Source organism: Myxine glutinosa, chromosome 10, assembly GCF_964187855.1.
Source record: "Myxine glutinosa chromosome 10, kmMyxGlut1.1, whole genome shotgun sequence".
In the NCBI taxonomy this organism is placed as follows: Eukaryota; Metazoa; Chordata; class Myxini; order Myxiniformes; family Myxinidae; genus Myxine; species Myxine glutinosa.
The window spans coordinates 7,079,539-7,105,426 of record NC_136270.1 but is presented as its reverse complement, the minus strand read 5'-3'; the positions used below and the strand labels follow the sequence as shown (position 1 = coordinate 7,105,426).

The following is a 25,888-nucleotide window of genomic DNA, read 5'->3' as shown; positions in this document are numbered from 1 at the left end:
GAAATCCCTAAAATAAGTTGTGGGGCTATGATGACCTCAAAAATAATTGGTGGTTGAATTTAGTGACCAGATATGCAAATCCTCCTCAGATTTCAAGTTAATCGGATGAACATTGATGATTTTAGAAACTTCCCCTATGTTGACCTTTTGACCTATCTTGACCTCAAAAATACTAGGTAGTTGAATTCAGTGACTAGATATGCAAGTCCTTTTAAAATGTCGTTAATCAGATAAAAATTGAGAATTTTAAAAATCTGGCCTATGTTGACCTTTTGACCTATCTTGACCTCAAAAATACTTGGTGGTTTAATTGTGTCCAGATATGCAAATCCTCTTAAAATTTCAAGTCAATCGGATGAAATGGAGGATTTTAGAAGTTTGAGAAGGTTGTTGACCTTTTTTTTTTTTTTTTTTTTAAATACAGAATCGAGGCTCGTGTAAGAGCGAACACATTGAACATGAAAAGATGCACAGACACATAAAACATGCAATGACGGGAGCAGGAGACGAGGAGGAGAGAGGGAAGTACATAAGCACAACAACAGAATAGAACAGGGACGGCGGTATATCTGTGGAAGGGAGAAGGCTGGGGGAGGAGGGGGAGGGTTACACGGTATAAAGCAAATGAACACTTCTAGGAATTTCAGGAAAGAAGTTGGGGATTTAAAGAGGTGGATTTGGGCTATTTTAACGGGGGTAGAAAAGATCAAGGTTTTGTATGGGGGAAGATAAGACATGGTGGTGCACAGCTGTTTTGAAGACCTGGAGGGAGTAGAGGGATTGGAGAGAGTGTGGGAGTTTGTTCCAGAGGTGGGAGAAAAGAGGAATGAAGGAGTGAAGGTGAGCAGAGAGTCTTGATTTTGGCAGTTTAACCATAACAGGGATGCTGGCAGATCTTGTGCGACCTGCAGGAATATTTGGGGGACAGAGCACAGAGAGAGCTGGGGGGGCAAGGCCGGAGAGGAGTCTGTAGAAGACAGAAAGACCACCTACCTGCCTGTGGTGAGCGAGAGAGAGAAAGTCCCTCAGAATCAGCTTCATCGCGGGAGATTCCAACAATTCTGAATGCTTTGGTTTCAACCGCGGGAAGCCGAGCTAGGTGTGAGGCTTGGAGCGCCAGCCCAGAGGGGAGAGAAATATTCCATCAAGCTGTGGATGAAAGCTTTGTATGTGTTGAGGAGCGCAGGTGTGCCCAGAAAGGCCTTCACACGACAGAGGATGCTGAGTCGGCGACTGGCCTTGATGGCCAGCTTGGAAATGTGGTTTCCCAGGAAAGATCATGGCAGGTAGCGAGACCCAAAAGCTTGAGTGACAGAACTTCTTCAAGAGGATTGTTCAGAAAGTAGATGGGAGGGTTGTCCAAACAGTCTTTTCGGAGAGACAAAGTGAGAGTGTGAGATTTGTCAGGATTGAAAGACATGTTCCACTTGTTTGACCAGTCTGTGATTTTGTCCAGGTCTGCAGAGAGTGAGGAGGCTGCTGCCTGCCGATCTGAGGGTTGGGATATGGAGCGGCAGAGAGTGGAGTCATCAGCAAAGAGATAGAGAGGATTTTCCAGAGAGTCGGAGAGATCATTAATGAAGACCAAAAAAAGCACAGGGCCCAGAAAACTGCCTTGGGGAACTCCAGCCTGTACAGGAAGGAGAGAAGAGAGAATTCCATTCAGGGCCACACGTTGACTGCGACCAGAAAGGAAGTCTGCAAGCCACGCGTGGAGGTTTCCATGGATACCAAAGGAGGAGAGTTTGGTGAGCAGAGCGGGGTGCCAGACCGTATTGAAGGCACGAGATATGTCAAGGGAGACAGCTCTAATTTCCTGTTTGGCATTGAGGACCTCCATCCATTGTTGAGACAGCAGAAGCAGCATGTCCAGAGTAGAATGACCTTGTCTGAAACCAAATTGATGATCAGAGATCAAGCCATTGGAGCAGAGGAAGGATTTTATGTCAAAAGAGATGATCGATTCCATGACCTTGCTGATAATTGGGAGCAGGCTGATTGGTTTGTAGTTGCAAGGATCTGTTTTTGCACCTTTCTTGTGTAAAGCGGTAATGTTGGCTGATTTCCCAGCAGATGGCAGATGACCTTGAGCAAAAGAGAGGGTGAACAGAATTGAGAGAGGGTGTGAAAAAGCTGCAGAGCATGATTTTAGGACCCGTGGGCTGATGCCGTCTGGTCCAGTTGCAGAATCAGAGTCGAGGTTTGACAGAAACTTCTCCACCTTGTCAGGAGAGAAGGACACAAAGTCCAGGAGCAGCTGGGTTCGACATGGTGAGGTGGGTACAGAGAGAGATAGGTTTGGGACACAAGATTCTGAGGCAAACACAGAGTTGAGGCATTCGGCTTTGTCATGTGCGGTGCCAGCTGTGTAGCCATTTGATGTAAGGAGGGGGTGGAGAGGGAAACATTTGACCAGACGCCATCAGGATTTGGAGGAGGGAGACAGGTTTGAGAGTTAAGTTTGTTTTTTTTGGCCTATGTTGATCTCCAAAAGAGTTGGTGGTTGTATTCAGTTAGCTGATGTGTAAATCCTAAACAAATATTAAGTCAATTGGATGAAAATTGAGGATTTTAGAAATTTGAAAAGAGCGGTTGACCTTTGGCGTATGTTGACCTTTTGACCTAAAAAATAAATAGGATTTTGTCGGACCATGAACTCTATCATTTGGTGAATTTTCGTGAAGATCGGTTTAAAATTGTGATCTGTAGGCAAGTATAAGTGAGTGGACAGACAAACACACACATAAACACACACAAACGAGAGTGATCAACATACTTGGCAAAAATATTTGGTAAAAAATATCCCGTTCAAAAATCTCCCGGCTCGTCCATGGGGACGGATAGTGGCCGATATCCTTGAGTTTGACAAGAAACACTACCTGGTCATGGTGGATTACTGCTCCAGATTCAACGAGCTCGTATACTTACCGTCTCTCACAAGTGAAATGCTCATTCATAAGATGAAGTCAACCTTTGCTCGTTGGGGCATTCCTGATTCTGTCATCTCAGACAATGGAAGTCAATTCACGTCCAAGGAGTTTGCCAAATTTGCTGGAAAATATGGCTTTGCACATGTGACCGCAAGCGCAAGGTATCCACAGGCCAACCAACGGATGTGCTGAAAAAGCTGTACACGTTGCAAAAATGATCCTACGCCAACCTGATCCATATCTAGGGCTGATGTCTTACCGTAATACTCCTATTGAGCCTGCAGGTTTTAGCCCTGCACAGTTGATGCTGGGTCGGAGGTTGAAGACAACTATGCCGACCTTGTCCCAGAATCTTCTACCAAACACAGACAAGATCGACCCTGATATCGTGAAGAGCAACGATGACAAGGACAAGGAAAGAAGCGCTTACTACTACAATCGGAGGCATTCCCCTCAGCTTCTCCCTGAACTTCAGGTCAGTGAAAAAGTTAGAGTAAGAACAGGTGATCAATCGACATGGGAACAGTTGGGTACTATCTATTCCACCCCGACACCCAAAACCCCTCGCTCGTATGGTATACGCATTGGTGACAAAGTTTTTAAAAGGAACAGACGCCACCTCAAACCTGATACTTCCGTACCTTCTTCATCTTCTGCATTGCCATGCTCAGAAGACGTTCCTGAAGAGCCCGAGGATGAAACTCCAATTGATATTGGAACTGAAGGCTCTGAGAAATCTGTCGAGTACAAAACTCGCTCTGGCAGAAAAGTTAAGCCAGTTGAAAGACTTGATCTTTAATGAAAGTGAGAAAGAGGTTCTGGGCCAGAATAATGGCCTGGATTATTTACACGAAAGACGGATACTCCACCCTGATGGTGTCGCTCAGTTTGCTTTAAAGTTTGGTTCAGTTTTTGTTGTTCTGATATGTGGTCTCGTTTGATACTTTAGAAATAACCGTTTATTAAACATTTTGTTGTGCTTTGTTCTGCCTATGAGTAATTGGGGCTTTTGAAGCCTTTCAGGCTTATTTGTTGGGGGAGATGTTATGGAAGTACAGCTAATACATATGCTAATGAGGGAATGATGACGCGTTCCTGTGACGTATGTACAATCAAGTATTTCCATCATGGCTGCTCACTGAACGGGTGTGTCTCCATCATTCCAGGGCTTTCGGCTACTGTTACAAATGACGTCATGGCTGCAACCGGAGCACGTGGTTGATTAAAGTGATTGCCGTTTACAACGAGAGGGCCTGTCGGGTTTTCATTGAGCACACAGCTGTGTTTGTACGTGTTGTGAGTGCTAATGTAACTCTCTCACACCACTACATTTGGCGACGAGGATTTCCTGCCTCGAATCAAACAAAAGAATCTACGCCCCGCCAGGGCCGGCGCTACCATTAGGCCAACTAGGCAGCCGCCTAGAGCGCAGACATCAGAGGGGCGCATTACTGAACTTTAAAGGGTCACAGTTTTATACAAATTATTGTTTCAAGAAAAAACATAATAAAAGGAAAATATAATAGTTCATTGTTCATAATAGTGTAAGTGATTAATTTTGAGCATGTACGCTTCGTGGCATACGTCACATCCTGTTCGAAACGGACGTAGCCTGCTCCCATGCGCCTTCTCCCATACGTCACATCCGGCATGTTCAAAACGCTGCCGCCATTTCGTTGTTGGGCGCATGGATTGATCATCGTCAGGAAAACGGGAGATTTCATTGTTTGCTGATGTGAGATTCGAACGGATCGACCAGCATTCTCATTTTGTTCTGTACCCTGGTCAGACAGGGGGTTCTTTCATTACCTGCATATTCGAATACAGCAAGTATCATCCACCATCCTGTCTTGCTTAATTCTTCCTGCGTCACAATAGTTTATAGTTCATTGTTAGTTCATTGTTAGTTCATTACCAGTTTATTGTTTTCAACACTAACAATAGTTATGTCAATGTGATATTTCAGTTTTTTTCTTTTTAATAAATTTGCAAAACTTTCTAAAATCCTGTTTTCACTTTGTCATTATGGGGTATTGAGTGTAGATTGATGAGGGAAAAAATGAATTTAAACGATTTCAGCATAAGGCTGCAACATAACAAAATGTGAAAAAAGTGAAGGGGTCTGAATACTTTCTGAATGCACTGTATGCCTATGCTCAAAAAAGACCATCCTGGCAGCACAAATTGAAGGAAAGGTGTGGAGACAATAACTTTTCAAATTTCTACGAAACTACAGAGCTACACCACACTGCAGCACACGCGGAAGCCCTGCTGAAGCTCTTTTTGGCAGGAAAATGAAGATAAGACTTCCGGAAATTGGCAGTGAAAGACGAACCTCACCACTGGACGAGGACATCTGAAGACATGACACCGACATTAAATTAAAGGTGAAAACCTATGCTGACGCCCGACATCATGCAACACATCCAAACATTCAGGTGGGCGACACTGTCCTCGTCCGACAGGAGAGGGAGAACAAATTCACTCCGCTTTATGACCCATCACCTCTGGAGGTTACAGCAAAGAAAGGCTCTATGCTGACTGCAAGGGCAGGAGACGAGTAGGTCACCAGTAACTCGCCTTTCAAGAGAGAGTCCCAAATATGTCTTTCCAGGAGATCTCCCAGCAAAGCCCTGATTTGAATGGGAAGGGGAGAGGAGGAAAAGAACCCCAAGAACCTGAAGAAGACACTTCAGCGGACAATCTCGAGTCAGAAAAACGATCCCACAGAGCCTGAAAGAAGCCCCAATATCTGAAAGACTATGTCACCAAATAGTTTTCATGTTCAATATAACAAACTGAAAAGCGACATTGCCAGAGCGGAATATCTCAAAGACAATGATCACTTTGGTTTCTTCCTTCTCATGTTTTTGGGGTTTTTCCCGGATGATTTTGTGTGTGTTGAAATACTTCTGTTTTGTAGTCTAGTGAAGACAATATTATCACAAGTTAGTTTTGCTTGAATTTGACTGTATTGTAGTATGATAAAGTGTGGAATGACAAAATCTACAAACTGTTTGAAATAATATTGTTACGGTTGTAGGGGGTAGGCAGTGATTACCTTAAACCAGGTAGATTTGTATAGGTAGGTGCTCCGGATGTCGTGTAGGAACCACCATGTAATAAGTACTTGTTTAGCCCGGATGTCGGATTAAGGTGCATCTTCGTCCCCATTAAGAGGAATGGGGAATGTTAAGTAGTTATAGGGATTATGTTAACTATTACCTTGTTCGTCAAACTTCAGTAATTTACATCCCTTGTCCCTTATGGCACCGCAATAGACACGAGTGAGAATGGCCATTAAACCACACTAAATAATAGACAACAATCAACCGAAGCCAGTTCGGAACACTGCCGATAGCACCGCGGCGGCTACATCGGCACAAAGACAAGCAGGCCGAGAGCCACGCCCAGAAGGGCCGTGATTGGGCGGAAGGTTTTGATTGAGAGGCGGACTGCGTCACAAAGGGGACTGCACATTGATTGGAGGAGAAGCACGGAGGACGTCAGAGGTTGGCCGTTAAAATAACGCTTTGGTCGGCATTTGACCCGCTGGCCAGCATTTGACCCTTCTTCTCGTGTATTCTGCCTCATGCCTTCTTGTGCTCTTGATTGCTCTTGTGCCTGCTCACGTGCTGGGTGATGGACTGCTGTGTGCTGCTGGCATTTGAGATCCGATTTGCGAACGGTCGAGACCCGACATTTTTCCTGCTGCTTTCGCTTGCCTCGCTCTTTGTTCAAGACACACCGAACGGTAGGAGTACATTGTGGGAGTGGAATTCCTTGGATTCTTTCACGAGTGCGTGAGCCTTTTTATAGCGCTCTTTATGGGGGACATTGAGTTTAGACTATTCGTGCGCAGTTCGGAAGAACACGCGCGACTGGAGAAGCGAGCTGCATGCCCACTGTTCGCGTCGCGCGAAAGGCCTACTTCGTGGCAACGAGTCCGAATGAGGCGGACTGAGGCCTACTTCCCGCCAAGGCAGGGACCGCGTCCGGATTCCCGCGCAGGAACGGGAGCCTGAGACGGGTCTTGACAAGGTGCCAGGACAGCCGATTGAGCGAAATGCAACAGCACCACACCTTTTATTTTTATACCATTATATTTCTCCCTTGTCTGTGTGCAAGTCTGTTGTGGGGACGTCCCAATGTAGGAATTTAGTTTGACCGTGTTTTATTTTGTACCGGCATTTTCTTTTAATGAATCCGGTGTTTTGGACATTTAAAATCCGGTTTCGTTTTGAGTTTATTTTCCGCAGGTTTGAGGACTGCGTGGGATCCGTGAAGGTAAGCTCTTCATCTTTCCCTTTCTTTCCCCGCGTGTATAAAGTCCGCCTTTGATCATCGCCCCGGAGTTAAAGCTTGCTCGGCTAATCCGTTTCCTGGTAAAGATTTTAATCGCCAGGAACGCGACAATATCCATCCAAAATAGAATCAATAAGGATTGGTAATAATACAGTGTGTTGTTGTTGTTTTGTTGGCCAATCATCTTACAGCAAATGTGTGCGTGTACAATAAGGTGGGGAAGGATGTAGTATTCTGTGATACCGAGTATTGAAACTAGCCAATGAGCTTTGAGCTGGGTTTCAATGAATCGGAGCGGGCGTTCTAGGAGAGTCGAGAATTGACGTCATGGCTGCAACCGAAGCATGTGGTTGATCAAAGTGATTGCTGTTTACAACGAGAGGGCCTGGCGGGATTTCATTGAGCACACTCAGCTGTGTTCGTACGTGTTGTGAGTGCTTGTGTAACTCTCTCACACCACTACAGTGTCAGGTGTGCTTATATAATCTTTATTTATGAGACACCATACAGACGTTAATGAACATTCGTTTTACTCTGTGCACATTGCACATCACGTGCAGCAAATTTCACCTCGCTGTGTCTTGTTTTTATTGTGATTACAAAAATACCGCTTCTGTACACTGACCTTGAGGCTCAGTTTGCAAGCCACCGTCTACAATTCCAATGTTAGAGGCATAGTTACTCTTCTTTTGGGGTCTTTTGTGTCCATGAGGTCTTTTGTGTCCTCTGGGTCTTTTGTGTCATCTGGGTCTTTTGTGTCCTCTGGGTCTTTTGTGTCATCGATCTGGATATTTGGGGTATTTAAGGGTCTTTAGGGTATTTTGGGTCTTTGGGGTCCTCAGAGTCTTTAAGGGTATTTGGCGTCTTTTCAGTCTGTTGGATTGTTTGGGTCTTTAAGGGTCTTCAGGTATGTTGGGTCTTAGGAGTCTTTTTGGTCTTCTGGGTCTCTTTGATCTTTTCGGTCTTCGAGGTTTTTTGGGGTCTTCTGGGTCTTTGGGATATTTTGGATCTTTTCGGCCTTTTGGGTCTTTTCGATCCTTTCAGTAACCGGGATATTTGGTATCTTTTTGGTCTTTGGGTCCTTTGGCTCTTTGGGGTCTTCAGGATCTTTTTGATCCTTTCAGTAACCTGGATCTTTGGGTCATTTCGGTCTTCAGGATCTTTAACGGTCTTCTGGGTCTTTTGGGTTGTTTGGGGCCCATTGGGTCTTCAGGGTCTTTTCGGACTTTGGGGTATTTTGGATCTTCAGAGTCCTTGGGGGTATTCTGAGTCTGTGAGGTCTTTTGGGTCCTCTTTGTCGTTTGGGTCATTTGGGTCTTTGGGTATTCTGGGTGTTTGGGGTCCATTGGTTGTTCGGGGTCTTCTGGGTCCTTTTGGGGACTCGGTCTTTTAGGTCTTTCAACTGGTGGGCACACAGTCGTGTTCATAGATTGCTCATTAAACTCCCGTACTCAAAGCCTTTAAAACTTACCAAGGGACACACACGGACACACACACGGACACACACACACACGGACACACACACACACGGACACACACACACACGGACACACACACACACGGACACACACACACACGGACACACACACACACGGACACACACACACACGGACACACACACACACGGACACACACACACACGGACACACACACACACACACACACACACACACACACACACACACACACACACACACACACACACACACACACACATTATATATATACACACACGTCTGCTTGCCTTGTTTCATCCCGACGGACCCCATGGAAGAGAATTTTAAACCAATAAACATCGTTCGAATTAACGTGGTGTTGATGTAGCGCAAGCACGGTGGGTCGGCCATTAGGCCTCGTCCGTTTCGTCCTGCGTCAAAGTTGTCTCGAGTTGAGGAAAGCACCATCGCGTGATTGATTCCATTACGTCATCCAACGAATACCTTCCGCAGTTACGTCATGCCACCAGCAGTTTCGGGCAGTCGAATACTGTACATCCCGGCGTGCACAATCGCTGATGAATGCAGGGTGTGAAAGTACAACTTGTGAATTGTGATGTGGACATGCATTTACTTACTACGTACGCAATTATCATTATTTGACGTCAAAACGACGTCGTCATGCAGTTATCGCGATACTTCGTAAAATCTATTTATACAGTGGAATAATTTCGGAATATATAAATGATATATTTATATATCCGTTAAATGTATATAAGGTAATTATGCTGCTACACGCTTAACGAACAATATATTTGAGATCATTACTTCATATTTCTTTAAATTACTCCTGAAATCCAAATTAAGTGATGTAATGTTTAAGGTTTTTTTTGGTTTTCTTGTTCTATAAAAATTAAAATGTACTTGTTCCATTTACCGGTCACAATTAAACACGGAGTCCGTCAGATTCACAAAACACGGTCTTCACTCTCCTTGAGTAATAAATAACCTCTTTTTGACGACGTATACGTCGTTCATGTATACGAGGACGATGTATACGAAGTCGTAAAGTCTATAATTGTTTTTCTCCACGTTTGTCTCGCTCTATGTGTAAGTTCTGGTAATGTAAACCGCGCACGTTTGTCAGAATCGGGTGCTTTGATCTCTTTATACTCTTCCGATTGGTTGCAGTTTAACGATCGATGTAGTTGTAAAGAGGTGATTCCCATTGGATGAAATTATATATATGTTTAAGTGTGCTTGTGTTACGGTGAAAGAAACCTCGAACGGAAAATAAATAATAATAAAAACGAACGTCATGACGTCACGACGTTTAAATCGTCAGCGCGTGTTGTCCGAGGTAAATACGTTGGTGTGATCTTCGTTCCGGACGTTGAGGTGCTAGTTCTGCTCCCTTCAGGTTTTTGAAGAGACGAATAACGTACTCGAAATCTGGGGCTGCCAAGCACAACACAAGTTGGACAGGTGAGTCTGGATGTAGCGGATTTTATTGGTCGCACCCGCCGAGTGGCGTGTCGTTGAAGCCGTGCAGTTATGGAAACGTTCGTGGCGGACGAACCCTGTGAGCTGTGACTGTGACGTGAGTGACAGGTTCGAATTCGGTTCGTGCGGCCAGCTGTGACGAACGGTATGAACTGCACCTTTCCACAAGGGTTACCGGACCCCATGACACCTGCCTCAGCTGTATAGTCACGCAAATCGGATACCACAGCAATCGGTGAAAAATTCTGAGTTAAACCTGGACGTTCTGTCTCTTGTCGTTTGCTTCGTTCTTCACGCATAACAACTGATTCCATTGCCCTTCCTCTTCCTTAAAGCACCGTCATTGTGAAAGTTCCGATAAGAGCTTAACGATTGGGGAATTCTCTTTAAAACTGAAATGACTCTCAGCCGTTGCAGACCTAAGTGGAAAACAAATAATAATAATAACAACAACAACAACAACAACAAAATCTTCCACCAACCGGTATAGGTAGCTTTTCCAGGTGGTTGGTGGTCTCTCTACCTTTTCTTGCTCGGTGCCCCCCTCCTCCCCACCTACCCCTTTGGGTTTCTGCATATTGTGTGTGTGTGGTCTGCCAGTTCCCCCTCCCCCCCCCCCCCCCCCCCCTGCCCCCTCTGGTGAAAATCACTGCTCACTTCCACTCATTCATTCCTCTGTTTTCCTACCTATGGAACCAACTTCTTCACGATGTTCAATATCAATAATTCTTCCTTGCAGGTTTAAAATTCAAGACAGCTGATCACCACCATCTCAGGTCATCACTCGTCCATACCCATGATATTTTATACCCCCATTAGCTCTCCCTAAGCCCACCTCTTTCCTTACCACCCCCCACCAATCCTTCTAATTTTTTTGTTCCATTTATTTTTCTTCCCCAGTTTTCCCTTCCATTTCTATGATTGAGAGAGTGCCTGTATTTCATCTACTGTGTCCTAATCCTTTGCTTTCATTCTTCCGCATGTCCTTTATTCCTCCAAGTCTCTCTCTGCTTTTCCTCGACCCTGCTGTTGGTGTGCCTCCCACCCCTCACTCTCTCCTCCACCCTGTTCCACTGTTATTACCTCCGCAACCAAAGGTGGATGGAGGTTATATTTTCACATCTGTCTGTTTGTCTGTCCGTTTGTCTGTGAACAAAATATCTCAAAGTTGTAGACGGATTCGGACGAAATTTGGCAGAGATGGAGCGTATGTGACACCGACGAAATGATTAGATTTTGCTGAAGATCCGGATTCGGATCTGGCTGCTATGATTTTTAAAGTTATTCTTCACCATTGGGAGATAGGGCCAAAAACGATACATAGCAAGATATCTCAAAACGTTATGGATGGATTTGGAGAAACTTGGTGGACCGGTTGTGTGTGTGACGAGGAAGAATCCATTCAATTTTGGTGAAGATCCGGATCCAGCTTGGTGAATTTTTTAAAAGTGATTCTTCACCATTGAGTAATATGGCCAACCAGGTGGAGGTATGTGTGCTCTCTACTGAGTGCCAGTCTAGTTTTCATTCTGTTATGTCCTGGTCCTATCTGTGTTCTAGCTCCTCCACGACCTTTGAAACCAAAAAAACAAGAGTGAAAATAGCTTTGCAATACATGTCCCCTACTATACTGGTGATGTTTTCCAAGTCCAAAAAGGGCATTAACTCGATGAAAAATTGGCAAAATGCCCAAAACTTATTCTCGCTCTAACATAAAGCCATGTACCAAGTTTCAGTTGAACGTGTTAAAGGGTAAAGGTGGAAAGTCAGGAAAACCATAGGTGGGAGATTTGGATTTCACTTAGATTTCTGGGTAGTGTTATAAGAGGTTGACACATTCAAACACAAGTCAACAAAAGTGAGGAAACTTGACATCAGGGAATGAACTTTGATGGGAGTCCTACCACTTGCCGAAGCCAGCGAACAGACCTCGGTGTGATTGATTATCTGCTTTTACAACAGTGCTTTGTGTTATCTATTATATTGCTTGTTGATACATTTAACGTCCTCTCAATTGTGTTGTCAGAAATACGATGTGGCATTGCCTCCGGTGAATTGTGAGTTCGTCTTTTGTGGCTCTCGTTTGAATGTTTTATTTTGAGTTTGCACATTTGAATATTTTTTTCAAATCATATTATTCATGCACGTTTGAATATTTGAGTTTGCACATCCATCTCGTTCAGCAAGGAAATCGACAATAGCGTTAGAATTTATTTGCTCATCAATAGGATTTCCGGATGAGACTTGTTGAATTTTGTCTTTGAACAAGTTTGTTGCACTTCCACTTATCAAGGAGCAGTTTATGAGATCTTTGGAGTTGCTATTGGGGATGTTCAACAATTTTGTAGATGAAGACTGCAATGCATTCTTGGTCTGCATTTCACAACGAAAGAAGGGGCCTCATGATGGGAATGTAAACTTCCACTGGATATCCTCCTTAAAAGTTCAAACATCAGCCGGGTCTGATTCACCAATTTTTACCAACCGGTGAACAGCATTACATGCTCGATGGGCTGATTCGCCAATTTTTACCAACCGGTGAACAGCATTACATGCTCGATGAGCTGATTTGCCAACCGTCACCAACCGGTGAACTGCATTACATGCTTGATGGGCTGATTCGCCAATTTTTTACCAACCGGTGAACAGCATTACATGCTCGATGGGCTGATTTGCCAATCGTCACCAACCACTGAACAGCATTACATGCTCGATGGGCTGATTTGCCAACCGTCACCAACCGCTGAACAGCATTACATGCTCGATGGGCTGATTTGCCAACCATCACCAACCTGTGAACAGCATTACATGCTTGATGAGCTGATTTGCCAATCGTCACCAACCAGTGAACTGCATTACATGCTCGATGGGCTGATTTGCCAACCGTCACCAACCTGTGAACAGCATTACATGCTTGATGAGCTGATTTGCGAATCGTCACCAACCCGTGAACAGCATTACATGTTCGATGGGTTGATTTGCCAACCGTCACCAACCGCTGAACAGCATTACATGCTCGATGGGCTGATTTGCCAATCGTCACCAACCTGTGAACAGCATTACATGCTTGATGAGCTGATTTGCCAATCGTCACCAACCAGTGAACTGCATTACATGCTCGATGGGCTGATTTGCCAACCGTCACCAACCGCTGAACAGCATTACATGCTCGATGGGCTGATTTGCCAACCGTCACCAACCGCTGAACAGCATCACATGCTCGATGGGCTGATTTGCCAACCGTCACCAACCGCTGAACAGCATTACATGCTCGATGGGCTGATTCACCAATTTTTACCAACCCGTGAACAGCATTACATGCTCGATGGGCTTATTTGCCAACCGTCACCAACCGCTGAACAGCATTACATGCTCGATGGGCTGATTTGCCAATCGTCACCAACCTGTGAACAGCATTACATGCTTGATGAGCTGATTTGCCAATCGTCACCAACCAGTGAACTGCATTACATGCTCGATGGGCTGATTTGCCAACCATCACCAACCGCTGAACAGCATCACATGCTCGATGGGCTGATTTGCCAACCGTCACCAACCGCTGAACAGCATCACATGCTCGATGTTACTGAGTACACACTATGCTGAATCGCATCATTTAGCCGGACAATTGTAGAGGCTTGCAAACATTTTAAAGTACTTCAACGTACTTGTAATGGTTTGTCTAATCTTCTGCTGTCACCATAACAGATTGTTGAAAAGGTGGGTCAGCTATTTTACTTAAATACAATATAGTGGCTTGTTTTGCTCACTTTGGTTTTATCACTTGGTACACCACAATCTCATGTCGTCCCAAATACCAAACATACTTGGCTCAACACTCTTACTTGCTCTTACTTGCATGTTATTGTGTTTCTCCCTTCTCTCGTGGATATATTTATGTTACTTTGTTTGGGTGTTACCTCATTTCCTTGCTGATAACCATATATAGCCCCACTGTCACTACATTGCCCTTCTTTTCTTTTTTAAACCTTTTGTCAACTCGCTCTTCCAGGACTGTCTATTATTGTATCGAAAACATAAAGATGTCATGAAGTTGAGCAGATGTATGGTACAATCCAACAACCCTCAACTGCTCAGACGATCCAACTTGTCAGGGGATGTGAAGATTTGTAATTTCACGAGTTTTCTCATTTCTTCATACAATGAACTTTGATGCAAGAGGAATGGTCCATCAGGCCCATATCGGCACCATCGTGATTGAATCTATCACTTCAGTGATATAATTTGACTCGTGGGGTAGAGAAGTGTGGAGAACAGTGGGCAGGCGCAAACATATCCTCAGGACATACATACAGTGCCTTCAGAAAGTATTCACACCCCTTGTTTTTCGTTTTATGCCTCTGCCCCCGAAGGTGGCCGGAGGCATTATGTTTTCGGGTTGTCTGTCTGTACGGGCTAAACCTTGTTTTTCTCAGCAACCACATGTCCAATTGAGACTAAATTTTCAGGGTAGGAGTGACACCCGCGCAGAATGTTTTTATGATAATTGTGACGTCATAGGTCAGGTATGGCAGCCATTTTGGATTAAACGCCAAAAAAAAAAAATTATTTCTCGGAAACCGCCAAATGGAAAAATTTGAAACGTGGCACATTGTCAAATACTCCCAATGGGGAATAAAAGCATGATAATGATATCATTGGTGAAGTGGTATACCAGCCAAAAATGTTTTAATCAAATTCCTTATTTGCATGGAAAACCTAAAATTGCATGGACATTATCTATGACCCATTTGTATTGAAATATTAAATTTATGACATCAAAGGTCACATTGTGTGGTTGCGGCTAGGGTAAAGCGGCTAGGGTAAAGGTACCCTGGTGTTGGGCTAGCGGCTAGGATGCCAGCTTAGGATCCTAGGATCCTGGGTTCGAATCCCGGTCGATCGCTGAATTAACGCCAGGGGGGTTGACTCAGCCTGTCATCCTCCGAGGTCGGCTAATTGAGTACCAGTTCACTGGTAATTCCCTGCTTGTCGTAAAAGGCGACAAAAAGGGTCGGCGGCAGGAAGGGCATCCGGCCGTAAAACATTGCTTCAAAAAGGGGACCGAAAAACAACAACAACCACGGTCCCCGAAAAAGGCCAACCCCCGCTTGCGGGGAAAAATGGCCTCTAAAGGTGTTTTTTTTTTTTTTTTTTTTTTTTTTTTCCCAAGGTCACATTGTGTGGCAGCCATATTGGATTGAAGGAAAATATTAAATAATTATATCTCTGAAACCACTTACCCTATCGATGCAAAATTTTACAAATATCTAACCATTGTTGCATATAGTTTGAAAATGATGTCGTAGGTCACGTGGTTTGGCAGCCATCTTGGATAGAAAAACTAACCTTATCCGATCAACACGAAACTTCACAAACGTGATCCCCTGCCCATACATATGCAGAGTGTACATTTCTTAAGGTCATATGTCACGTGGTGTGACAGCCATATCAGCTTGAAAGCCAATTATAAAAAAAATCCCTTCTCTGCAACTGCTTCACCGATCGATGTGAAACCTGTCATGCCTGGTGAAAATGTGATTCTTGAGAACAGCTGAAGGGATTTAAGTCAAACTTGTTTATTTTTAGGATGGTGAACAAGGGCATCTACCCGTTGTGGGACTATGCGGAGACATATTGGCGACACAGTCACATTGCTCTAGTTTTCACATTTTGTTGTATTAGTCTATTTAAAATGGATTAAATTGAGATTTTTTTGTCACTGATCTACAAATAATACCCCATTATGTCAAATTGAAATTTCCTTTCTTGTCAATAAGTATTCAACAGCTTTGCTATGACACTCCAAATTGAGCTCAGGTGCATCCCATTTCCTTTGATCATCCTTTGGATGTAACTGTAACTGCAAGGCAGTTGCAGGAGAAGTACATGGAGAAGAGGAAGAAGTTGTTTCTTGGGTTCGTTGATCTGGAGAAAGCATTCGATAGGGTTCCACGCAAAGTAGTGACATGGGCATTGAGGAAGTTAGGAGTGGAGGAATGGTTGATCACAGTAGTGATGGCAATGTACGAAAGAGCGTGCACAGCTGTAAGGATGGAAACAGTGGTGAGTTTGAGGTGAAGGTGGGAGTGTATCAGGGGTCGGTACTAAGTTCACTACTATTTGTAGCTGTGATGGAGGTGCTGGCTCAGAACGTAAAGGAGGGTTTTCCGTGGGAGTTGTCGTATGCAGATGATCTGGTGTTGATTGCAGAAAGTATGGATGGACTGAAGGAGAAGATGAACAAGTGGAAGGAATGTATGGAGACGAGAGGTCTGAAGGTGAATATCGGAAAGACGAAGGTGATGGCATGTGGTGAGGTGGAAAGAACTGGGAAGTGGCCATGTGCTATCTGCAGGAAGGGTGTCGGAGTGAACTCCATTCAATGTACAATGTGCGCTGAGTGGGTTCATCAAAAATGTAGTGGTTTGAGAGGGTCATTAACCAGTGTGGCAGCTACATTCAAGTGTAAGGTGTGCACAGAGGGAGCTGCAGATGGAGGAAATGTTAAGTTGGATCTTGGAGACGGCGTGAAGCTGGAAGGTGTGAAAACATTTTGCTACCTACGAGACATGCTGAATGGAGAAGGTGGATCAGACTCGGCAACGGTTGCTGGAGTGAGATGTGCATGGAAGAAATTTCGGGAACTGAGTGGCGTGCTGATGAGGAGGGGAGTGTCGTTGAAGCTGAAGGGAAAGGTGTATGCTGCATGTGTGAGAAGTGTTTTGATTTATGGAAGCGAGACATGGGTAATGAACGAAGAGCAGCAAAGAAGGCTGGAAAGGGTGGATATGCGAATGGTTTGGTGGATGTGTGGAGTATCGTTGAGAGAGAGGAAGACAAATGATGAATTGCGAAAGATGATGGGAATAGAGCCTGTGATGGATGCTGTGAAGAGAAACAGGATGAGATGGTTTGGTCATGTGTTGAGGAAGGATGAAAGTGACTGGTTGAGAAGAGTGATGGAAATGAATGTAGAAGGAAGTCGAGGACTGGGAAGACCGAGAAAGACTTGGCTAAAGATGGTGGAAGAAGAAATGCGGGCAAGGGGGTTAACAAGGGGAGATGAAGAAAATAGGACAAAATGGAGAAGATTGTCATGGTTACCGCAAGGCTTATGGCCTTAAAACAATCCTCTTGAGGGAAAATGGCCTTAAAATGCCTGTTGTTGTATCCTTTGGATGTCTTTACAACTTAATTGGAGTCCACCTGTGGCCAATTCAATTGATTGGACATGATTTGGAAAGAATACACCTTTCTGTACAAGGTCGCACAGTTGACTACTCAAGGACTTTCATGTTCATGTTCTGCAGCCATTCCAGTTTTTGCTTTGGTGTATGCTTGGGGTCATTGTCCTGTTGGAACGCAAGTCTTTGCCACAGCCTAAGGTCCTTTGCACTCTAATGCAGGTTCTTCTCACGGATTTGCCTGTATTTGGATCCCTCTGTTCTTACAAGTCTCCCAGTCCCTGCCGCTGAAAAGCATTACCATAGCATGTTGCTGCCACCACCATGCTTCACAGTTGGGATGATGTTAGATGGGTTACGAGCTGTGGTCTGTTTCCGCCAGATATAGCGCTTTGCATTCAGGTGAAAGAGTTAAATTGTCATCTCGTCAGACCACACTAATCTTTTGCCTCATGCTCTCAGAGTATTTCACGTGCCTTTTTGTAAACTCCAGACGTCATGTGCCTTTTTTCAGGAGTGGCTTCCGACTGGCTACTCTCCCACAATGCCTAAATTTGTGAATTGCTGCAGCGACTGTTGTCCTTCTAGCAGGTTCTTCCATCTCAGCCAAGGAGCTCTGTTGTTCTATCAGAGTGGTCATTTGGTGATTGGTCACCTCCATGACCAAGGTACTTCTTGCCTGGTTGCTCAGTTTGGTCGGCCGGTCAGTTTTAGGAAGAGTCTGAGTAGTTCCATATTCTTTCTATTTCCGAATGATGGAGCTCACTGTGCCCTTTGGAACTTGTAACACTCCATAAATTGTTTTATATCCTTCCCAAGATCTATGCCTCTTCACAATTTTATCTCTAAATTCTGCTTACAGTTCCTTGGACTTCATGGTAGCATTTCTGCTCTGACATGCAATGTCAGCTGTGGGATCTTGTATAGAAAGGTGTGTTTCTTTCTAAAGCATTTCCAATCAATTGAGTTGGCCACATGTGGACTCCAATCAAGTTGTATAGACATCTCAAGGATGATCAAAGGAAATTGGATGCACCCAAGCTCAATTTGGAGTGTCATAGCAAAGGGGTTGAATACTTATTGACTCGAGATACTTCAGCTTTTCATTTTTAATTATGTTGTAAAAAAATACAAAATAAAAATTCACTTTGACATGATGGAGCATATTTGTAGATCAGTGGCAAAAAATCTAAATGAAAGCAATTTTATATTCAGGCAGTAACACGAAAAAATGTGAAAACAGCCAAGGGGTGTGAATACTTTCTGCAGGCGCTATATCTACCGCCTCTGATATTAACTCGGTCTGGAAATTCTTTTACAGAAACCTATTCTCCCTTGTGCATAGATTCATCCCATCTTTTCTTCAGGTATCATACCCATCCTCATGCCCATGGTACACTGAATCCGATGGTGAGGCAGTTGTCTTGAAGCAACTTGCCTTCTCCTCCAGGAAGGCAAATACAACCGAAGGCAAAATCAGATAATTCCACCAAGCTTGCAACAAGTTGTGTGTACAATCTCACGAGAGCCAGAAAACAACATCTGTTCAACCTCTAGATTGAACTTTCAGACTTGTCTCCCTGCTCTAAAACCTCATGGTGCCTTGTTAGGTCTGTCTCTGGAGTGTGCCCTTCCTCCTCCCCCCCCCCCCCATCCCTTCCTTCTCTTCAAATGGCACTCTTTAACAGCTGACTCTGCTCACAAGAAGGCTGAATGGCTCAATTCTGTGTTTGTTTCTAAATATTGTCCCCGACTCCTCGCTCTCTCTGCCCAACCTATCCAGGTGCACCCAACTGCTCCTGGACTCTGTGTGAATAGCACCTGAGAAGGTGGAGAAGTTTCTGGCAACCCTCGACTCGGATTCTGTAACTAGACCTGAGTGTCCTAAAAATCTGTTCTGCTGCTCTTGCACATCATCTCTCTCTCTCTCTCTCTCTCTCTCTCTCTCTGTCTCTCTCTGTCTGTCTCTCTCTGTCTGTCTCTCTCTGTCTGTCTCTCTCTGTCTGTCTCTCTCTGTCTGTCTCTCTCTGTCTCTCTCTGTCTCTCTCTGTCTCTCTCTGTCTGTCTCTCTCTGTCTCTCTCTGTCTCTCTCTGTCTCTCTCTGTCTCTCCCTGTCTCTCCCTGTCTCTCCCTCTCTCTCCTTCTCTCTCCTTCTCTCTCCTTCTCTCTCCTTCTCTCTCCTTCTCTCTCCCTCTCTCTCTCTCTCCCTCTCTCTCCCTCTCTCTCCCTCTCTCTCCCTCTCTCTCCCTCTCTCTTCCTCAACCTCTAGATTGAACGAGCGATTCGAAGCTCGTTCAATCTAGTGGTTGAGGAAGCTCAACATGATCGAAGCTCAACATGATCATGATCCAAAATCGAAGTCTGAGCGATTCTGCAGGTTACATATTCTTGTCTTGTATTGTCTTTGTATTCATGTGTGAAGTTTCAGAAAAATCAGCTGGATGATAAGAGAGGAGTAGCAAAAATAGCAAAATGTTAACCGATGACCTAACGGACATTTGGACATTAAGACCGTTTTTAGTAGTTCCATCTCTTCGAGATTGAGATTAGATTACCTGAAAAAGGTGAAAAGACCGATCTCCTTAACTACAAACCAATTAGCTTACTTCCAATCATCAGCAAGGTCATGGAATCCATCATCTCAGTTGATATGAAATCCTCGTTTTATCCAACGACTTCATCTCAGATCATCAATTTGGATTAAGCATCCAAAATGCCAAAGCTGCATCTACTCGCCCAACAATGGATGGAAGCCCTCAACATCAAACATATCTTGAGCTTTTGATACAGTCTGGCATCCCACCTTACTCTCCATACTCTCTCCAAGGCCAACTCCACACATGGCTTACTGACTTCCTCTTATCTCATAGCCAAGGTGTGGCTCTCAACGGAATCCTTTGACCTCCTCTGCCTGTCAAGGCTGGATTGCCCCATGGCAATGTTCTGGACCCAGTCCTATTCATGATCTTCATAAATGATCTGTCTGACTCTTTGGTAAATCCACTTTATCTATTTGTTGATGACGCCATCCTCTGCTGTGACATCCCTCATCCTGCAGACAGGCAGGCTGCAGCCTCTTCCAATTTCTTTAGACCTTGACAAAATCACAAGCTGGTCAAACACTTGGAAATGTCTTTCGAGCCTGACAAATCTCACACTCTCACTATCTCTCTCTGAAAGGACCATCTGGTAAACCGTCCTATCAATTTCCTGAACAATCCTCTTGAGGAAGTTCATTCTCTCAAACTCCTGGGTCTAACTGTCAGCCATGATCTTTCTTAGGCTAACTGCATTTCAAAGTTGGCCTCCAAAACCAGCCAACTTTTACTGGGCATCATCCGTCATATAAAGTCCTACCTTGACACACCTGATTTGCTATCCACCTACAAGGCCTTCATCTGCAGCTTGATGGTGTACTGCTCTCTATTCTGGCCTGGCTCCCCTGCCTTATACCTTTTTCAGCTGGACGCTATGGAAACCTTACAAGATCATTAGAATCTCCCGTGATGAAGCTGAGTCTCTGGGCCTATCACTTTAACATAGCAGACAATTTGGTGGTCTCTGTTTTCTCCCATCTCCTTTCTGGTCTTGCACCTTCTGCCTTCTCCATGCTTTGTCCCCCTCCCCACAGATTTCTGCAGGGTTCACATGGTTCACCATAAACTCTCCACTGGTAAAAAAAATACCCAAATCCAAGACAACTGCTCATCTCCACTCAAATGTTCCTCGTTTTTCCCATCTGTGGAATCAACTTTCACATTCTCTTCAATCTCATCCGTCTCTCCAGGACTTCAAAACAGCTGTTCACTGCCATCTCAGATCCTCCCCAATCCAAAACGATCATCTTTTCTACCCTCGTTAATCCTGCCCACCCCTCCCTTTTCACCCCCTCCCCCCAGCACCACTTCAAATCCCTTCTAATTTTCCAGTTTTTCTTCCTTGGAGTTTCCTTCTCTGTGCATGCGTGTTTTGTGTCCTGTTTTTGTCCGTTACATCCTGATCAGTTCAGTCTTAGCTCTTCCAAGAGCCTCAACCTCAACCCGATGTCCCTGCTCTCCATCTTGTTCTCCCGCTCCCTTTATCAGTGTCAATGTTAAAGTGTCAGTTTGTCTTTTTGTGATCAATGTTAACTCTTACATAAGCCTTGACCTTGTATACAAAAAAGAAAGAAAAAAGAAAAAGAAAAAAAAAGTGGTCTGTCTTGACGATCACACTCTCGCCAAACTTCTCTGCCTCGTCAGTGAGAGTGTGTTTGACCTGTACTTCGTATGGATAAAGTTTGTTGTCCTGCTTCAGGATCCGAAAGACAGTAGTGTGCGAAAGACCAAGTTCTTGTGAGTGCCGACGAGAAGGTCTTCTTGGATTTTGAGTGACAGATTGTCTCAACGCCACAATGTTCTCTTGTGAACACCCAGTCTTTCTACCCAATTTATTGAGATTGTGAACAGTGCCTTCTTTCTGGAACTTCTGATATTGTGAAGAATACAGTTCTTGCTGGTGGGTCTCTCACTTTGAAATGTTTGTGATAAATCCACTGAGTCTTGATCACAGACTTTATCTCAAGGTACAATTCTACCATTTTACTTCGGTGTCGTACTGTATATGTGGTGAAATTGTCTCCACCAAGGCTTATTAAGCTCGATGGAGAGAATTTTCCAACTTGCTCGAACAAAACCTGAGAGAAATACAACAACAGGCATTTTAAGGCCATTTTCCCTGCCAGAGCGGGGGTTAGCCTTGCGGTCCCCATGACAATCTTCTCCATTTTGCCCTATTTTCTGCATCTCCCCTTGTTAACCCCCTTGCCCACATTTCTTCTTCCACCATCTTTAGCCAAGTCTTTCTCGGTCTTCCCCGTCCTCTACTTCCTTCTTCATTAATTTCCATCACTCTTCTCAACCAGTCACTTTCATCCTTCCTCAACACATGACCAAACCATCTCAACCTGTTTCTTCCACAGCATCCATCACAGGCTCTATTCCCATCATCTTTCGCAATTCATCATTTGGCTTCCTCTCTCTCAACGATACTCCACACATCCACCGAACCATTCGCATTTCCACCCTTTCCAGCTTTCGTTGCTGCTCTACGTTCATTACCCATGTCTCGCTCCCATAAATCATAACACTTCTCACACTTGCAGCATACACCTTTCCCTTCAGCTTCAACGACACTCCCCTCCTCGTCAGCACGCCACTCAGTTCCCAAAACTTCTTCCATGCACATCTCACTCTAGCAGCCGTTGCCGAGTCTGATCCACCTTCTCCATTCAGCATGTCTCGTAGGTAGCAAAATGTTTTCACACCTTCCAGCTTCACACCGTCTCCAAGATCCAACTCAACATTTCCTCCATCTGTGCACACCTTACACTTGAATGTAGCTGCCACACTGGTTAATGACCCTCTCAAACCACTACATTTTTGATGAACCCACTCAGCGCACATTGTACATTGAATGGAGTTCACTCCGACACCCTTCCTGCACACAGCACACGGCCACTTCCCAGTTCTTTCCACCTCACCACATGCTTTACCACTTGCCATTACCTTCATCTTTCCGATATTCACCTTCAGACCTTTTGTCTCCATACATTCCTTCCACTTGTTCATCTTCTCCTTCAGTCCATCCATACTTTCTGCAATCAAAACCAGATCATCTGCATACAACAACTCCCACGGTGAACCCTCCTTCACATTCCGAGCCAGCACCTCCATCACTGCTACAAATAGTAGTGGACTTAGTACCGACCCCTGATGCACTCGCACCTTCACCTCAAACTCACCACTGTTCCTGTCCTTCGTCCTTACAGCTGTGCGCTCTTTTGTACATTGCAACCACATCGTACATTGTACATTCATTGTACATTGTACATTGTTTGTACATTGTACATTGTACATTGTTTTGTACATTGCCCGCACATTTCAAAACCTGAGAAAGAAATGATAATTACAATTAATAATAATCAATAGAGGCCCAGTCCAAATGGTACCAACACTTTTGAAACATCCTGTATATATAAAGTCTTTTAATCTCTACCTTTAGGGTTGTTTCAAGAGTTATTTGTGAAGGCAAACATACCTTTCCCACCCTCTTGTGAATCCTTTATTTAGTGTACATAATGCATAATTTAAGCATGAAAAGCTGATGTGGCAGTATCGATTTTCTGCAATAGGGCCTTGTACTTTCACCCACGTAGCCATCACAATGTGATGCCTCGTCTAGAACAAAGTGAACACTAAATTAGTAAATGCACAATATCACACTGATAAGACTCATTGCAGAATTTATCTTTTTGGAATTTTGAACTTTGGCCAGAATTTGGAATTTGGCCAGTGTGCCGGCGATAGCTCGCCTACTATTCACGAAGGACACTGTGAGATCTTTATCGTCCACCAACTGATGCCGGCAAACGGGATGCCGGTTTAATGTCGATCCAAGGGATGGCATATATATATATATATATATATTGTTACGGTACGCGGTTAAAGATGTTATATTTGCCGAGCGGAGGCTCCGCGACCGAACAGTTATTCCCCGACTAACTCGATTCAACCCCAAACGTTGGCCGTATCGCACCGCAGCTGCTCAATATGGAAAACTCTAAAGCGACCGAATGCAAAGAGGAACAAGACGTACAGAAGAGTAACTGGGTTTATTATTTACACATATAAGCAAGAAGAAAGCAGTCACGTTTATTTACAGGCACATGAGACGCAGGTGACACGGTGAAATCTTTAGCTTATACAAGCTTAATTACCTACCCAGGACAGAACAAACAAAGACGACTCACACGGGGAATGATGACAGGAATTGGCTGGAAGGAGAGGAAAGTCCACTGGGTCCGGCAACACGATCCGCGCGTTGGGCAGCCGCCGTTCCTTCGCGGCCCTGCTCTGAACTGCCTTGCAGGCCCCTAAGCGGCTGGCGAGCGTTGTTGCTGCTGCTGCTGTAGACCCTGCCGCTCGCGAGCAAGGTGACGAATAGCAGGCTTGGTGCTTCCTTGGATGATCTCTGCTTGTTGGACCTCACAACTCAGCTCTTTCTTGGACCCTCTCTCTTCTCAGCTCATCTGCCTTGGACCTTTTTGCGACTCTCTTAAAAGCTCCTCTCCTTTCTCAGCCCATCTCATGTCTCTCCCTCCTTGTCTCAACTGCTTGGACTCCCTCTCGTCTGCCCTTGGGAATGCCCCGCCGGCGGGTTATATAGGCCCCGCCCCTCAACCTTTTCGAACCTCCCCCAAACGTTCTCTCTCCGCCCTCTCAAGCCAAACCCCTTGTTCATGGTTGGTCGAGTGGGGCTGGCTCACTCCTCCCCTCCCTGACGATGTGGGGACCCGCCTTTCTTCACCAACCCTGCCTCGTGGTCAATGGCGGCAATTGGAGGGGATGTAATTGGCAATGGCGATCGAGGCCTGGCAATGACGAAAGGGGAAATGGAGGTTTTGGGAATGGGAATGAAGGGAATCTATCTCTTTCACTGGTGCAATGGTGTATTTCAATTAATGGGAGACACAGCCTTACCCTAAAACACATAATAAGATATAACTATCGAACAGGGGTATTCTATGATTGGCTGACGTGTATGCTTTTGGACTAATTATGGGACGCCCTTTGACCTTTACACAACTCCGGAGGCAGGAGGCGCAGAATAAACAATAATAATAATAAAGCACACAATAAAAAAAAATACAGTCCTCATATCCGCAAATATATATATATATATATATATATATATATATATATATATATATATATATATATATATATATATATATATATATATATATATTGTATATATATATATATAATATATATACAGTATATATATCTATCTATCTATCTATCTATCTATCTATCTATATATATATATATATATATATATATACAAGCTGAGGTACCCGGCTTCGCCCGGGTTGAATAAGAATAATACAAATATATGATGAAAAGAACATGTATATTTTAGAGCAATATCACAGTACATTTCCTACATGACGTTTTGTCAATTTTCAATTTCTCAAAACCTCTTGGTATACAACATTTCTGGTTTTCTTACTTGGTGCCAAGACATAAAGATTGCTTGGTTTTCCAACCCTCGAGCAGCCCACATACAGCTGGCCATGGGAAGTACCCGGCATTGCCGGGTGGGAGGAGGAAGGGGAGGGGAGGGGAACTGGGGGGGGAGGGGAGGAGAGGGTGGGGAGGGGAGAAGAGGGGGGGAGGGGAGAAGAGGGGGGGGGAGGGGAGAAGAGGGGGGGAGGGGAGAAGAGGAGGGAGGGGAGAAGAGGGAGGGAGGGGAGAAGAGGGAGGGAGGGGAGAAGAGGGGGGGGGAGGGGAGAAGAGGAGGGAGGGGGAGGAGGAGAGGGGAGAAGACGAGGGAGGGGGGAGGGGAGAAGAGGAGGGAGGGGGAGGCGGAGAGGGGAGAAGAGGGGGGAGGGGGAGGGGGGGAGGGAGAGGGGGAGGTGAGCAGGGATGGGGGAGTGGAGGGGGGGGGAGTGGGGGGGGGGGAGGGGGATGGGGGGGGGATGGGA

The 25,888-nt window shown here is 44.8% G+C and overlaps 1 protein-coding gene across 5 annotated transcripts in view; it reads left to right on the top strand.

The window, feature by feature from the left end:
• The first annotated feature begins 10,014 nt into the window (after positions 1-10,014).
• CYLD (CYLD lysine 63 deubiquitinase) overlaps positions 10,015-25,888 on the top strand; it is a 134,820-nt gene continuing 118,946 nt past the window's right edge. The window contains exon 1 of one of the 5 annotated variants that reach the window (XM_068127095.2): positions 10,015-10,156. Coding sequence is in view for 3 of the 5 variants with exons in the window: in XM_068127096.2 (XP_067983197.2) it covers positions 12,056-12,231 (176 nt within the window). In the remaining 2 variants the exon portion in view is untranslated. Of the gene's footprint in view, positions 10,157-11,948; positions 12,232-12,706; positions 13,895-25,888 lie in introns of those variants that run through there. The other 4 variants (XM_078785321.1, XM_068127096.2, XM_078785320.1 and 1 more) reach the window with 4 other exon arrangements.